Below are 16,821 nucleotides of genomic sequence, written 5' to 3'. Positions count from 1 at the left end.
ACGTTTTCGGCTGGTCCACCAGCCGAAAACTTTGCCAAAAACGTTCAGTGAATAAGTCTGTCTAAAAGTACGTCGTCTCTTTCCTGCATGTGTATATATATATATATATATATATATATATATATATATATATGGGTAGTGAGTGGTCCTGCTGGCTAACGCACCCAGAGTAAACTCTAGTACGATTACCAAAATACGCAAGTAAGTGGACGGGAAAACAGCGCCGCAGTAGCTCGATTGCTAGGATCATGGTACGCGTAATCGGAAGCCGTGAATTCGTCTTCCACCTGCGACCAGCTGTTCACTTTCTACTAAATTAATTTATAATTTCTACATTTCAATAAAATAAGCAATTAATTAGCCAGTGCTATTTTTGTTCTTTTATCTGTTGACTTTATGTAGTCGTTACGACAAACCAGACTTCTCGGTTCCCTTTCTTCTTGTTCGCACACACGCACAGGCGCACACGCACACACAAACACACACACACACACACACGCACACACACGCACACGCACAGGCACACACGCATGCACGCACGCACGCACGCACGCACGCACACAGGTCTTCGCATTACGCATGTGGCGCTCTTACCGATTGAGAAACCGCGGCGCCGTTTGCCCAATCACTTTCTAGGGTATTTACGCCTACGTTTATCCTTTCTTCTCGTGTGTATATATATATATATATATATATATATATATATATATATATATATATATATATATATATATATATATATATATATATATATATATATATAGATATAGATATACAGGAACACACAGGCAAAAATCAATAACAGCCAAGGGGAAGAGAAATGCGGTCATTAAGAAACAAAGAACACTAGGGGGATATAATGGGTACGAGATGCTTCGTGGTATGTGGTGAAGTTTAACGGTTCCAAGACTTACATCTGCAAATGCACTTGTTTTCTTTACTCACAGGTGAAAATAGCACTCGATGGCAACCAAAGGTCTATGGGATGCCTCTCATTGGGCGATCACAGGAAGACTACAAATGAAGCCGTATAGGGTCATACGGGCTGGACAAGGAGGAGGAGTAGATTTTAATGAAGAGAAAGGAGGAGAGGTCGGCCTGGAGAGCGTGTTTCTAGCCTGCTACTCCTCACTGGGGAAAGGTGAAGTGGGAAATACAGGGAAAGGTAGGTGGCGGGTGATTATGATATGGTACAATGAGATACTATATACACGTTGTCCAATATGCGGATGCGCACTGTAGACGCAATACACGTAAGAGTAATCTTGTCCATACAGAACGTAATCTTGCCATAAAAAGTTATTGCGCAAACACATTTCGCACTGACTACACGTCTCACAGCTTCTAGAGGTGATCGTCTAAACTAGTCTCACTTAAAAAGTTCAAAAGTGCTTTTATGGCACATTGGGCACAGTCAACACTCCTCCATGCTCCCAAAAGCTTTTCTTCTGAAAAGGGGCGGGAGTCCAAGCTGTCAACTGTAGATTTGAGTGTTTTTCGTTCGGCCGCATATTGAGGGCACACGCAAAGTACGTGAGCTATTGTCTCGAGAGTGTGACAGACGCTACATTCAGGGTCCCGTGCTTGTCCAATCTTGTGAAGGTATCGGTGGGTGTATGCCACACCCAGCCGTAATCGATGAATGAGTGTTTCCTGGCTTCTACGCAACCGAAGTGGAAGCCGGAATTGTAATCCAGCGTCAAGTCTATATAGGCGCTCTTGTCGATGTTCGGGGTTGTCCCAATGTTGCGCCGTAGAAGTTTTAATGCAGGTATGGAGCAAGGCGTTTTGAAGTTTTGAAGTAAGGGAAGGGAGGAGTGAAATTGATTAAGGAGAACGGCTGAGGATAATAAAATAAGGCAATGCGTCGCGAGAGTGTTCAAATATTTGTACAAGAACAATATGGACTCGCAGTGTTGGGAAAGAACTAGAAAGCCTACCGTGAAGTATGCGACCGGTACAGTAGGCAACATGGCATGCAAAGAACATCAAACGCAAATTCAGAGGGGCTGAGACCATCTCATGGGTGGCGGCCATGAAGAAGAAACCTACTATGAGCAACTACCTCGAAGAAAAAAAAATCATGAAAGAAATAATTTATAACTCAAAGGGAAGCACTTCAGTTTTCGAAACGAGATCAGGATGCCCTTAAAAGCGAGGAACGCCAAGGAAGTTGGAGCATGTGCTTGCTGCGGTAACGCTAGGGAAACAATGGAGCGTGTTTTATTAGAATGTGAACATATTACCCAGCTGTCAGTTTAGGCTCGGCTGGCCCCCTTGAATGGTCTCAGGGATAACAGGGGCAAAGTAAACGTGTCCGCAAGTGAGACTAGTAAAACGCGATTGGAGGTTTGGTGGCAGAAAAGTTGGGAGACCACAAACATCGGAGGTGTACAAAAACAAGGTTCTCAATAACTGTTCTGAAAGTATGATGCTGGAAATGTTTAGTATGAAAAAAAGGACAGGTAAGAGATTTGGCCAGTGAAGAAAGAGAATGTGGTGGCGCAAAACATCGCCCCGTTGGAAGGTCACGATCATAGCACCCATCCATCCAGTTACCTCGTCATTGAAAGTTAAGTTCAGGCCTTAACAATACTTTGAGCTATGCTCTTAGTGGTTTGCTATTTCGAAACTTACTAGCAACTGCTGTGCAAAGGTCTTGAAAGTTTGCCGGTAGAGGTGATATGAGGCGTAAACATTTGACTCCGACGATGCGATCTTATCACAGTAAAATTATTTACAGCCTTAAGGGCGTTAGTTTGTCCCAAGGCTATCATCCTCACTCGAAAGACCATACAAATTTTATTGTGCACAGAAACTCTCTCACACTACACCTTTGACGAGAGAAACCATAATTGAAAAATCTATAATCATTCTAGAACTTCAGAGCAATAGTCTCTAAACTTTAATGTAGTCTTCGCATCGCCTGGAGCAGCTATAACCACGTTTGCTTGCCCCGAATAGTCGCAAAAAAGTGTAAGGAAAACGTCATACCTTTTGATCAATTCTTCATCTTCCGAAGTCATATCCATTATTGGCTTAATGTCTTGTGAGCGTCTGCAGTACAGAAAAGAACTTATCAGAATAAGTCCCAAAGGTGGAATAACAGATGGTAAGAGAAAGCCTTATTTTTTTTGGGCCCAACTCGAATTTTGTGCTCGAAAACAATAAGGTTATCATTATTATGAATATTATTATTGACTTGTGACTAAGTGAATATTATTTAGGCACTTCTGTTATTTATTCATGAGTGTACGAATCGAATATTACCCCATTCAATAAGGCCTTCAGATCGAATGATCACTGTTTCGAAACAGCAGCAGTTTTTGAATAGTTTGACAACATTTCAAATCGCCAACTGTGCATTATCAAGCATCAAGCTGAATTTAAAAAAAAAAAAAAAAACAGGTGCGATATATTTCATCCAGGCTGCTGCAGCAGACATAAAACATGAGAAGGCAAGTGGTCGAGCCCACAACGTCGCCCACTGAGCCCGGCTTTCCTGGCTACACAGCCACGAATGGCAATCGCCAATGGTTCCAAAGTTTACGGATTAACCTCTCATTTGCTCCGAATGCTCTATTTATGGCTTCATAAACAACGCTTGGGCTGGTGGCGTGGAGCAGAGTTACAACACCCGGGCCTCTAATCTGAAGGTCGTAGGCTCGAATCCTTGTCCAGCCCACTACATTTTTCAGGCTTGGAGCAGAGCCTGACACCGACAAAAAAAAAGATACCGAGAACTAACGCAGCTGTGCTAGTCCAAGTGATGCCAAATTAAGAGTGCCCGCTAAACTTCAAAAAAGATACTCCCTCACCAGAACAGTCATAAGCCTCCCAGGTGAAGTATTTGGCCGCTACCTCCCTGGTGACTCTAGCAATTAACCCGGGGCCCTTCGTGGCCAGCATCAGTGGAGCATGTGACCGAGGCGGCGGTCAGACCTCGGACGCGAGAGAGGGTGCTAACAATCTCTGGATCTGGAAAGGCCGCGACTGAAAACTGAACCTAGCAACGCTTAAAAAGCGAACCCAATACAGTAAGGCTAGCCTAGCAGAGCCTTTTGACAAATTGTCGGGCACTGACTGCCTGGGATATTACTGGTCTTTGTAAGTTTAGAGTAGCTCATCACGCTCATACAGTGCTGACTAACAGCAACGTCCTCTTTTACAGATGTCGCACAGGTAAGAGTGAATACGGGGTAGCATTCCTCATTCATAAGTACCGAGCGGGCAACATTGACAAACTCCGCAGCAATAATGAGAAGGTAGCCTTCATTCTAACAAACCTCAATAGGAGACTGAAATTAAAGTCAGTAACAAGCCTAGGCTCCTACCTTCAGTCATGATGATGCAGGAATAGATCAGTGTAATGAAGATATTGAATTAGCAACAAGAGTATACTACAAATCACGGGCGACTTCATTGCAAAAGTGAGGGAAAAGCAGTCTGGCGAACAAGCAATCGGCAACTCGGGAAACGATTCTGGGAACAGCACAGGAGCGCTGCTGGTAGAATTCGCGGAAAGAAATAGACCCCGAATAACGAATGCCTTCCTCAGGAAGAGCAGTAATAGGAAGCGCACCTGGAAAAGCGCTAGTTGGAAAATAAGAAATGAACAAGATTTTATACTCTCGGCTGATCTCAGCTTAGTGCAGGACGCAGAAGTGTTAGGTAGGGTAAAGGCCAGCGATAATAGGTTAGTGAGGTTTAGAATTTCAATTTGAACAGAGAAAGAACAAAATTACTAAAGGAGGAATAGGCCAACCTAGACGCAGCGAGGGAAAAAGGCGACGTATTCAGTCTAGTGCTAGTAAACAAATATCCAGCGTTACAACAAGAAGGCGAAGATAACAGAGAGGTAATAAATGAACCCATAACTAAGCCGATTTAGACGCAGCTATTGAAGTTGGACGTATGGCATCAAGGCGACCGGTAGGTAAACTCCCCCACGTGACAATGAACATAATAAAGAAATGACAAAGCATGAAAGTGTTTCACTCGAGAGATAAGGTAGAATTCACTGAATGCTCAAAGCTGGTAAACAAAAAGAAAGCGTATTCGAAATTACAAAGTCGGAAAGGTTGAGGAAGCAGTAGAAAATGGACGCATAGAACAAGGCAAGACGTATGCACTGAAAGATAATCAGGGTAACATGATCAGCAATTTCGATGATACAGTAAAAGCAGCGGAATAATTCTATAGGGACGTGCACAGTACCGAGAGGTGCCACGCTAACTTCATTCGAAGTAGTGAAGAACAGGATACAGAGGCTCGTTCTGTAACCAGCGATGAGGTTAGCAGGGCCTCGCAAGACTTGACCAGGGGAAAAGTGGCACGAGAAGATGGAATTACAGTACAGTTATTCAAAAATCAAGGTGATATTATACTTTAAAACGTTGCGACCCTTTGTGCGCAATAGCTCATGACTTCAGGTGTACCAGAGAGCTGGAAGAATACCAACATTACACTTATCCATAAAAAGGGAGACGTTGAATAATTATAGGCCCACTAGCTTGTTTTCAGTATTGCATCAACCATTCGCCTAGATAATTTCCAATACATTAAGTGCAGGTCCTGACTTCAATCAGCCAAGAGAACAGGCTCGCTTCAGGACGGGACATACTTCAATGGATCATGTCCATCTCACCAAATCACGCAGCTGACAAATCTGCGGACTGCAATCAACCTCTCGTATTACTATTATAGATATGAAAAGGCGTTTGATTCAGTACAATTGCCAAGAGTCATGGAAGCATTGCGTAATTAAGGAGTACAGGTGGCATACGGGAATATCTTGCGAAATATCCGTAAAAATTCCACAGCTATCTTGTTTCTCCACAAAAGAAGTAGAATCTTGTTTTTCAAGAAATGGCCCAGGCAAGGAGGCGCAATCTCAATAATGGTATTCACTGCGTGCATAGACGAAGCAATCAAGCTATCACAATGGGAAGGGTTAGGAGTAATTCCCTATAATCCATCTCCACCACCTACTGTAATTCACCATAACCCAGTCTAACCGACCCTAATCCACCCTAGTGCAACCTAATCCACTTTAACCCGTCTTAATCCGCCCTAATCTACCTCAATCCACCTTTATGCAACTTAATCCACCCTAACCCACTTTAACCCACGCTAATCCACCCTAATATACTTTAATATAATCGGTAATAAGTCATAAATTAGCTTTGGTAATCAATAATAATCTCTTTTACACGGCTGGACATGCTTTCCTTTGCTTCTGGCCTTCCTATGGCCACGTGATAGTTATCGGTACCTCACAACGCGACCTTGCAACATAGAGATCTAAGGCCTTCGCCTTGATAAAGTGTCAAACTGCCAAATGGAAATAAACGAAAAATCTAGGCTGGCTAAGACGAGGTACGCTTATTTCGCGAGAGTAAACTTACTTTGAGGAACTGATTTCACTTATTCATTCGCAAGAAACTGGTGAGACTGCGCAACAACCATGACCCTGCTGATATTGACTGTGTTTCAAATTCCAATGCTCGCTGTAGATCTGACGACGCCGGCAAAAGAGAGAGCTTCGCGAAGACAGCATCGACGTCAAAGACGATGCACGCGCTATTTTGCTGGCCAAGCAAGGTGGCGGTTGAGTAGAAGGCTCGGAAACTCGTCAGGAAGGTTGTCTTCCCGCAGGAAAACGAAACGAGATTTTGTTACCTGCTTCGTGTAAGCTACGTAGGTTCACACACGCAAAGTTTTAAAACACAACTTTTTCTTGTCCGTCGACGCAAGGTGACCCCTAGAGGCACAGCCGTCCTGCATACGGTTTAGGACGCCTCGCGTTGAGCGGGTTAGTCGTCAAAATAGTTTCGTGTCCCACGTTGTCTAGTGTTGGATCAAACTCATACAATTCTGCGAAACAGTCTACACTTGCATTAGGACTACACAACGAGCTATGGAAAGAAGAATGATGGGTGTAACGTTAAGGGATAAGAAAAGAGCAGGTTGGGTGAGGGAACAAACGCGAGTAAATGATATCTTAGTTGAAATCAAGAAAAAGAAATGGGCATGGGCAGGACATCCAATGAGGAGGGAAGATAACCTATGGCAATTGAGGGTTACGGACTGGATTCCAAGGGAAGGGAAGCGTAGCAGGGGGTGGAAGAAATTATAGTGGGCGGATGAGATTAAGATGTTTGCAGGGACAACATGGCCACAATTAGCACATGATCGGGGTAGTTGGAGAAGTATGGGAGAGGCCTTTGCCCTGCAGTGGTCGTAACCAGGATGATGATGATGATGACTTTGGACTGCAACAGCTGTCGTTATATCCATTATGTGCGAACGAAAAGAAAAAGTACCTTTGACAATTTCGAGCGGGACAATCGTATAACGAAGGCTAATCGATTCGTATTCGTCATTACGAATGTTAGCACCTCTCCATTTGCGAGACACCCGTAGCGAAACGTCACCCCACTCAGACATTTGAATGCGAACTATCGAGTGAATTGGCCGGAAGATTTACGCTTTGCGCGTTGCCCCTGCTTGAGCCAAAGTGTGTACTTTTCGGGGGGTACTTACTCGAGCACTCGCATCGGGATCGCTTCGAGGAGCAGCACACCACTGGAAGGGAACGGCGGGGCGTAAAGCGTGGCGGAGCCGAGTTTTTTCGTCACTGGTGGGTACCAGACAGGCGTGTAATTTTTGAAGTCATCCATGGTCAATAAGGCTTCTGCAGAAAGAAAGAGGAACACGTCGGTCTTTTTCTTTCATTTGCTTCTTTAACGCCAAAGTTAAATCTGACGCAGACTCCCAGTGGCGTATCCAGCTACTCATTCTAGGGAAGCGGAGGGGGGGGGGGGGGGCGCTTGCTCGAAGTTAGGCTTGGGGGGGGGCGTCTCTGATTTGTTTTGCGACGTTACTGTTGTTATCCCAAGACTCCCTCCATAACATAAGTGCTATTAATATTTCTTAACAATCATTCCACTCATTTGTTCTAATCGATGTGCACACTCTTCAAAGAGTCTGGGAATCAAAGCTTTACGGGCGATAACGCTTAGGATATCGCCATAATTTACTGCGCCAAGCCTCCAAATTACGAAGATTGGTTCTCGATGTATTGTGGGGGAAACAAATGCAGTGCCTGGTGCCTTAATTGGGGCGATTTTAAACTCATCATCGACTTAATGGAGCGCGACATTATTACATATCACATATTGAGTGTTGCATTCAGGAGTATTATCTTATGTTGCCCAATATATGCAGTCCGTCCAATTTCATTTAAGTGATATTTATTCTACATTCTCTGCAAGACATAATAATGACGCCAAAAGTTATCGTGCATAGGAGAATATAAGTGTGAAAGCTGAAGACAAAAGAAAGCACGGCAACATTGCTACTACTTGTAGAATCATACAGTGACAAAGTATAATTAATCAAATCATGCCCACCAAACGAAGATTGGCGCAATCAGCAAATCCACGGTAATATTTTTTGTGCATGAAAGTACTTGCTGTAAAAGTTACAGAATCAACATGATGGCAGCGTAAAGAGAAAATCCGCCCAAAAGTCGACAAAATAGTCGAAATAGTAATTACACATATCACTGAGTTCAGCTCGAGAAAGTAAACGAATGTGGAATTGAAGCTACGCCACTCCACTCCCCAGCAGTAATTCGATATGCATATCGAATTTAATCGAAATTTAAATGGTACACGAAGATCACGAATACAATGCACATCATATTCGACCTACGCCCAAGAGATAAGATCATGATCCATTCCACTCTGTGAAGGTGGTTGACCAGCGAAGTTGTTCAGTACATGACACGGAGGTGACTCATAATTTTGAACAAAGGTACGAACTCATTTATTGTCTTGATCGGTGCTCATTATTTTACTCGCAACTGTAATCACATTCTTTGATAACGTGAAAGCGATACACGTACGTCGCTGGGTCGTCGGTTGGACCGAATCGGTGTGGCATCGCAAGGGGTTATGTCTGCAACACGGAACGCGTAAGCCGCTCCTTTTTCGGTAACATCCACAATGAAATCACCGACAACGACAACAGGGCCAGTTTCATCGCGGCTAATTCACGCAAAGTGTGTAGCCATGAAATTTACGGGACTGCAAGATATTGCATTTCTTGCTTGCTTACGGGAGTATGAGCCATTGTTCACGGGGGTATGAGCCATTCATCATGACAGTTTTCTACATGCCGTTGTGTATGTTGTATGCATGATTAGTAAGAATTTAAGCACTGTTCGCTACACTTTGCTGAGTGCTTGTAGCCTCTGCCTCACGGGGCTAGGAGTCATCGCCTTTTTTTTCTTGGTTGGAGCATGAATGCTTACGGGGGTATGAGCGTGATTACGAGATGACGCCATAGTATTAGAGCGCCGCTCTTAGGCGTCCGGTCCTGCGTTGAGCGGCGGCGTGCCTCGGCGTAACCAAGCGAACGAACACAGGGAAGGATGAAAGAGCGAACGCGGAGTGCAGTGTGGAATAGCAGTAGAAAGTCGGTGATAGCGAAGAGAGCGCGGCAAGGAAAGCGGCGGAAGGCACTGTCAGGCACCACCAGATGGCGCGCACGTCGACGTATCCGCGGCAGCGGCGTCGCCGGCCCAGCCGGGGAAAGAAGATATCACTGCCCAAGCACTCCGTACAGATGGTTACCAAGCGAAGCTGAAACGTGCGACCCCGATGTTTATCACTGGGTTAATCCCGACGGTTCATTGAACGTCTTCATAGGCAGCCGGATCCTCCGTACACAGTGGCTGCTTGCGCTCGGCTGCATGGGCCTGTTCTTGTGCCCGGGCTGCAGCATCGGGGCTGCGTAGTCGAGCTCGTTCCCGATTCTTCTCGCGGCGTTGCTGATCGAAAGGTGCCTGCTCCTCAGGTGCACGTATGACGCGTGGTCTACCGATTTCGGAGTCCGAGAGAAGCTGCTGCGCATACGCTCGTCTGCGACGGACAGCAACGACGTCACTACTGACGCAGCCAATCACGCGCCTCTCTTCCTCTTTTCTTTTTCGCGCATGTGCATGAGGTTGCGCCAGAGGAGTTTTCGGTGTACATGAGACGGACGGCCGAATCGGCTAGCCATATACAGCTTCGCTGTAAAAAAGGGAACCAGAAAGTTCGCCTTCGCGCATAACGTTCGTCGCAAGCGTTTCCCGGTAAAAATTATAGTTGCATGGGTTGCGGTTGCCGGGATGCGATAACTGGGTGGCCGGTCTTTATATACGCCGCGCGTCACGGCCCTGCCGTGAGTGCGGTGATTGGTGCGATGCCTCAATATATTGCGAAATGAAAACACGTATAGAGCTGCGCTGAAATTTCGCTATAGGGAATATCGTAATGGTCGGTGAATTTTTTTAATCACTTCATTTCCGTTAGTTTCTGCCGGACGGTAGAAGAGGAGGAGGGGAGACTGTCGCTAGCTTGTTCGTCGTGGGAGGGCGCCGACGGGAAGGACTTGCGCTCTGGGAGAACCGAGTTGCGGAGTAGTGCCCGAATAGGGAGATGGGGGACGCTCACTCCCTCGCTCGCTCTTTCGTCCGCTCGTTCAGGCTATTTGCTTACATTGACAAACGTCGTAGATGATTCCTGCGCAATTTTTTTCAGTATCTCCTTCAGCTGGTAATTGCGGATGGAAATAAACACTCTAGTTTTATTTGAAATGTGTACCAGGTGCCATGAAATGCCAATTGAAATGTACCAGGTGCCAGGTGATTTACCAGGTAATTTTTCGATGCGAAATTAATGAAAATGATCTTTCACCTTAAAGTTCTGTTCTCATAGCCAACTTGTTACCGCGAACTTAGCGAAAATGACTTCGAAAAATACTTTATCAGTCTAAACCGACTGAGTGTTTCTGTTTACGGTCCCTCTAAAGAACTTCGCCGGGTGTGAGAAATTGCGTAGCACTGCGGTGCTTCGTTGTCACCGTGGTTTGCACAGAGAGACGAGATGAGATTTACCTGGTCCCAGGCCTCGGATAATATTTTTGGCAACTTCAGTGTAGAAAAAATCCGCGCCTTTCTTTGAAAGCTCCTCGAGTAGTTGTGCCATTTCCAGCTGCACAAGCTTGTCATCTGCTTTGTGGACGCTGTTGAAGATGGACCTGTAACAATGAAGTGTAAGGCGCATACAACCTCTTCAACTTACTACAAGTTCAAACTATCGATACAACAACATATGCTTAACAGACCTGAACAAATCTTTAATATAGCAACAACATCTGCAGTTATTTTAGTTATCTAAGCTCCGCCGCTATGCAGAAGACTGCCTGTGTCCGTTAAAAGAACACAGTGTCATTTCTTAAAAGCTGCAGTTTCGCCCGGAAGGCGAGGCATCGATTGCGATAGCAAATTAGTAGAAATCTATACAAAGTAAGAATAGCCGTTTTATCGGCCGTATAAAAAAAAGAAGTCGCAGTTTCGCACGAAAGCGGAAGTATCGATTGCGATAGCAAAGCAGTACACAGCTAAACGAAGTAAGGATAGTAGTTTTATCGGCCGTATAAACTTGGAAACATTTGCTTGCTAACTAAATGCACAAGGATGGTGTCGGCGCGCACAAGCAAACAAACACATCTCACTCGATGTGTCCGGACAGTCGCTGCCAAAAGGCTGGTATGAGCAAGCACGGCAGCAGCAGCGAGCGAAACGACCTTCGTGCGATCTATCGCTTCAACGTAAGAGCATCGAGAAGACAGCGCGCACAAAGGTATCCGCCGTCTGCAGATTCTTTTCAAGGTAAGGCTTGCGCGAACGCGCAAAGTACGCATGTGGCGTGCGATCGTCAATTGGCCCGGCCGCGAAATGCGAAGTTGCTGCAGGAGCACAATGCTTCCCACCCCCTCCTTCCCGTCCCCCCACGGCTTTTCGCGCGACGGAAGACGGCGCTTTTGCTCTCTGCTTTCTTCCTTCACGCGCCCCACATTGAGCCGCCATCGTCGGCTTCTCTCGCGTGCTTTCACTCGCACATAGAGCACACGAAGCGGGGTGATGATGTTATCGGCCTTTGACTTTATACGGGACATCACGGTAACACCGACGGCAAAAATGCGCCTAGAGTGTCGATATACTTCCTATCGCAATATTAAAAACAGATGTTATTTAGAACTGCATGCTGTTGAAAAGCGATATGGTGAAGCTGGCCTATATCACGGCGCTAAAAAGTTCGGTATTTTCATTAATAGTAAAATACCTGCTGGGGTAATTGGTGAAACTGTTTAACGTGCCTGTTTTCCTCTCTGTACACGTTTTTGTTTTTGCGCTTATTGAGTTTAGGTATTCTTTAGTTTTATCTTGACGGTTCTTTTGCCTGACTTCAAAAGAAACGTGATCACCCCGCAAAAAAAAAAAAAAACGAATATGCTCGGTATCCAAAAATCACACGAGAAGATATGATACGGGTCCTATATCATGGTTTCCACGTGACTCGCGCCAAAATTTCAAGATATGCAAGTGCCACGTGGCTGAACAGAACCAACGAGATGTTCGCCGTCTCCTGAAGCAAGTCAGCTAGGCTATTTCTTTATCTCGCCTAATTACACAATTAGTTATTATTCATTAATCATTTACAATGAAGGCTACATTGAGGGAAAAAGTGTGCATGAAAAAGTTGTAGATCATCCTGAAAAATTCCCGATCCAGCTTTCTGTTTCTCATGACGCGGCACAAGTTTCGTTTTTCCAAGCCTGTAAGAAACCTGCGAAAGCCCAGAAAAAGTGCCGTGGGCTTCACTTAGCACTGGTGATATGGGATAATTGGATATAGATAACGTTTTTGTTCTTGCGTAGGATACCGTAGGTGATGTAAACTGAAACAATAAAGGCGCAGGAACAATGTTTATGGATTGGATTGCAAACATTTAGGCCACCAGCAATTCGTTCGTGGGAATGTGCGCGTACTTAGTGTTTTTTGCACTGTTTGACTATTTACTATTTTCCAAGTTTGTTGCTCTATCGCGGATCGGAGCCTATACTGGCTCAACTTTCCTCCTTTGTTTTTCCTATTTCGCCTCTTATTTGCATACTAGTGTTGCCTGTCTTCCTGGGAACGCTGCAGTATGTTTTTCATGCCAAATTTATTTATCCACTAAAAATCGGGCAGCCAATAAGAAACACGGACATAGAAGAGAGATGCATAACAGAGACCGGCGCAATTTGTCGTTGTGAGCTGTTGTTTCATATGCCCTTTTTCTCTTTACTCTTAAAAAAAAAAATTTAAGTAGACCGACTAACACAGCTTTTTTTTTCCCCTACAGCGAGAAATTCGTAAAATGGAGGCGTCTCGTTTCAGTTGCGCCATACTTATGAGTAATTTTCAAAGAACGGCGCGTGAGCGATGGAGCCGAAATGGGGAGAGTAGAGATTCGACTCGCACTTGATGTCAGTGGCCGATATTTCATTTTGATGCTTTGCCAGGACGTCGGCGAAGTGTTTCTTGATAGGAAAGCCTTCCTTGGCCAACTTGATCGCCGGGGCGAAGAGATCCTCCCACTTCATGGTTCCGTTGAGCCTTTTGTGAAGTTCCTGGTAACCCCGCAAGGCTCCGGGCACAATCGATGCCTTCGCTCCTGAGAGGCAAAGACAAACGTTTTACGGGTGCCGAGTGATCTGCTTTCCTCCAGGCCCGAGAACGGCTCGGGGACATAGTCGCTTTTCAAGTCCGTTTTTGTTACCGACTGATATGTAACGAAGGTGAACAACCAATTCTTCCTTTAATCGCAGGAGGCACAAATTGATCCGGAGTCCATCACTGCGGTGTCCGCTGTAACTCGCTGCGCGTTTGCGGCGCGGAAAACCCCAATTTTCTTTTTAATGGCAGTGTAGGTCGGTATATCGGTGCTTCAAACTTTTTTTTTGTTTTTGTCTTTTTTTTGTGTGTGTGAACTCGTAGCATTCTGAACGCATTTCCCGGATTTGACAACGGAGCGGCCTAGGTCGAATTGGTGTCAATTGTTCATGTAAAATGGTGACAATATCGCTTTTAAACCACTACCGCACAGTTCCGCTTAGATCCGACTTAAAATGGGGAGTAAATGTTTTGCTTAATCGCGTTGAAGTTAGTTTTGAAGATGATTATAGGCAAGGGTTGTAAATCGGTATTGGTGATATTAGCAAATTTCTGTTACTACCTCACGAATTATGAAGCCTCACTGATTAAAAGCACAAGCAGGGTAGCCTAATTAAGTCGACCCTTTGCAGGCACACGACGCCTGGGAGGGTGCAAATTACCGCCGTTTGGCCGATAAGGTCTGGCTCACTTAGTGTCCGGTACCGGGCTGGGTTGCGCAACTTCTCATGTTTTATGCCTGCCATAGTCGCGCAGATTTACTTTATATTTGTTTGCGAGATTCCACATACCACTTGTGGGTGACCCAAAGCAGGAGTGGGTACAATTGGAATGCATTGTAATTTTATTCTAATTTTGTGTGTGATTGAGCAATGCTAACAATACTAAAAAATTTCTAACACTATTCCAAAAATTATTTTGTTTTCTGAGTGGCGACTATTCTGTTCGAAAACAAAACAGTATTGGACAGGGTGCGATTCGGTACTGAAGGTTTGGAATATTCGCGCATCCCAACCTAAAAATGTGGACAGCCTCAACTAGCCAGTGAGCGATGGCGGCGATGGGACCACGTCGTGAAACATAGAGCTACACATTATCATGCCGGCGCTCAATGCTCCAGGCATCCTTCCAATATACGCGTGTATTATATTTAAGTATCTTTCTAACAAGCAAGCCATAGGCAAGCGACGGGCAAGCCGTTGGGAGGCTATTCTGACTTCTATTCCACTTTTATTTTTATCAATAGCATTACAAATGACACTGATTGTAAATTAAACTCTTTTCATACGATTGGACAATATCCACAGAAATACGTAATCACGAGGATAACGTTCTGCTCAATAACACACTAGCAAAAATAACTTAATGGTGCGGTAATTGGCAAATGACTATTAATACAGACAAATCGTTTCCATGACAGTAACGAGAGACAAAAAAAAAGTAAACACCCATTGTTTTTGCCCTACACACCTAACGGTAGCCTCGGGACAAGAGTTCAACGGCACAAGTATCTTGGTTTAGCAATAACGTCCGACCTTATCTGGGCATCGCAGATTAACAACACTACTTCTTGTGCATTGCAAAAACTCTATCTCTCTCAAAATGCCTCCACGGCAGGCACCAACTACCGTCACACACTTAACTTACACATCATTTGTGAGACCTGTCCTTTAGTATGCTAATGTCGTATGGTCCACGCAGACTACAGCTAATAGATGGAAAGCGCCCAGAGAAAGGAAATTAGGTTTGTCCGCAGAAAATGCTGGCGCAGTGATTCACCTACTCTTCTACTGACACAGTCGGGGCTTGCAACTTTGGCTCTTCGAGCAAAACGAGCCCGACTAAACTTTCTGCATCAAATACTACACAACCGACTAAACATATGCGCTTCTGTATGCGTTACCGTTTCTGAATCGCGCATAGCTCGTCGTAATCATCAGTGCACTAAATGAGTTGTTTTGTAACAACGATACTTCTAAGTTTTCCCTTTTTTTCCCCGGGTTCTACGCGAGTGGTATAAACTAGATGCATCATAACTAGCACAGTATTTCGCTCTCACTTTGTTAAGTTATTGGAAGACGTAATAAGTAGTTAGGAAAAGTAGTTTTTATGCACTTACACTTGTTAAAACTTCAATTTTTCTGAATAGCAGATAATTTGTACTTCTATTGTTTCTTGTGTTTCTTCTGTAACATTGCAATAGTATTTACTGACATGAAATATGAAATGCACCACATCTGTGTCTTGCTCTCTTTATGAATAGTATTATTGTTGTAAATATGCGCATCGAACCTGCTTGATGTATTTTCGTATCGAAGAACTGTTGCACATGCTCAGATGCTTTTACCGTTCGTTATAAAAAGCATGCATTGTGTGTGTAATAATATGCCCAACTGCTGCGGCCTCAATATGAGACCGGCAGTATTGTAAATAAATCAATAAAATTACGAGGACAGCCCATGTATTGCGTCGGGCAGGTAACTGGTGATCTGGTAGAGTTACAGAATGGGTGCCAAGGGAAGGGACGCGCAGTCGAGGACGCCGAAGTGCCAAGGTGGTGCGATGGTGGTTAGTGGATTTGTAGGCGTGGTGCAAGACAGGTGTAACTGGGGATCGCTGGGAGAGGCGTCCGTCCTGCACTGGGCACAAATAGGCACACGATGGTAATACTTGTGAGGATAATGATCTTTCCAAAGGCGTGACTGTTTGTTGAGTCAAACGAAGTTGCCATGATTGCCGGCGTAGCACCATATGATCCCCAGCTCTAATTCATGCCGCTACAAATGGCGGAGAGCTGAGGAAGTAATGGAACGCTTAGAGTGGGGTTTCTTTTTTTTTCGTATTACAGGTTGTTTGGAAGTCTGCGCACAAGAATGACTTTGTTTGGTTGTTCGTGTGTGTGTTTGTTTGTTTGTTTGTTTACTTCCAGTTCCGGCTCTTCACGTCAAAGCTATAGTTTCCCGTTCCATTGGTTGGTTGGTGGTTGAAGAATGTACTCAAACGTGAAAAAAACGAAATACCATTTACCCCGTTTCGCCGCTTTCTCGTCCACGTTGGCCACGTTAGCCGGCGAGATTCCCAGGGCGTTCAAAGCCTCGACGTGATCACGTTCGCTGCGTGCGGCACAAATGAAAGTGACACGTTTAACTTTTGTCTGGCCCGAAATGTTTTTCTATAGATATTTTTCGCAGAAGAGTCAGGGCTCAAAGCAACTTTCGAAGGAAGCCAAACGTATATTAACGAAAGTTGACCGGTTTGCTTCATGAAAT

The 16,821-nt window shown here is 44.7% G+C and overlaps 1 protein-coding gene across 3 annotated transcripts in view; it reads right to left on the bottom strand.

Moving 5' to 3' along the window:
• The window catches only part of LOC126518217 (scoloptoxin SSD14-like), a 92,521-nt gene that overhangs the window by 14,073 nt on the left and 61,627 nt on the right, over positions 1-16,821 (bottom strand). For all 3 annotated transcript variants that reach the window (XM_072285147.1, XM_055064769.2, XM_055064768.2), the window contains 5 exons: positions 16,580-16,665; positions 13,361-13,553; positions 10,949-11,091; positions 7,546-7,696; positions 2,995-3,057 (listed from right to left, as the gene is read on the bottom strand). In XM_072285147.1, coding sequence (XP_072141248.1) covers positions 2,995-3,057; positions 7,546-7,696; positions 10,949-11,091; positions 13,361-13,553; positions 16,580-16,665 — 636 coding nt within the window. The remainder of the gene's footprint in view (positions 1-2,994; positions 3,058-7,545; positions 7,697-10,948; positions 11,092-13,360; positions 13,554-16,579; positions 16,666-16,821) is intronic.

This window comes from Dermacentor andersoni, chromosome 11 (genome assembly GCF_023375885.2).
Source record: "Dermacentor andersoni chromosome 11, qqDerAnde1_hic_scaffold, whole genome shotgun sequence".
NCBI lineage: Eukaryota > Metazoa > Arthropoda > Arachnida > Ixodida > Ixodidae > Dermacentor > Dermacentor andersoni.
The sequence above is the reverse complement of the archived record's forward strand: the minus strand, read 5'-3'. Positions and strand labels throughout refer to the sequence as shown.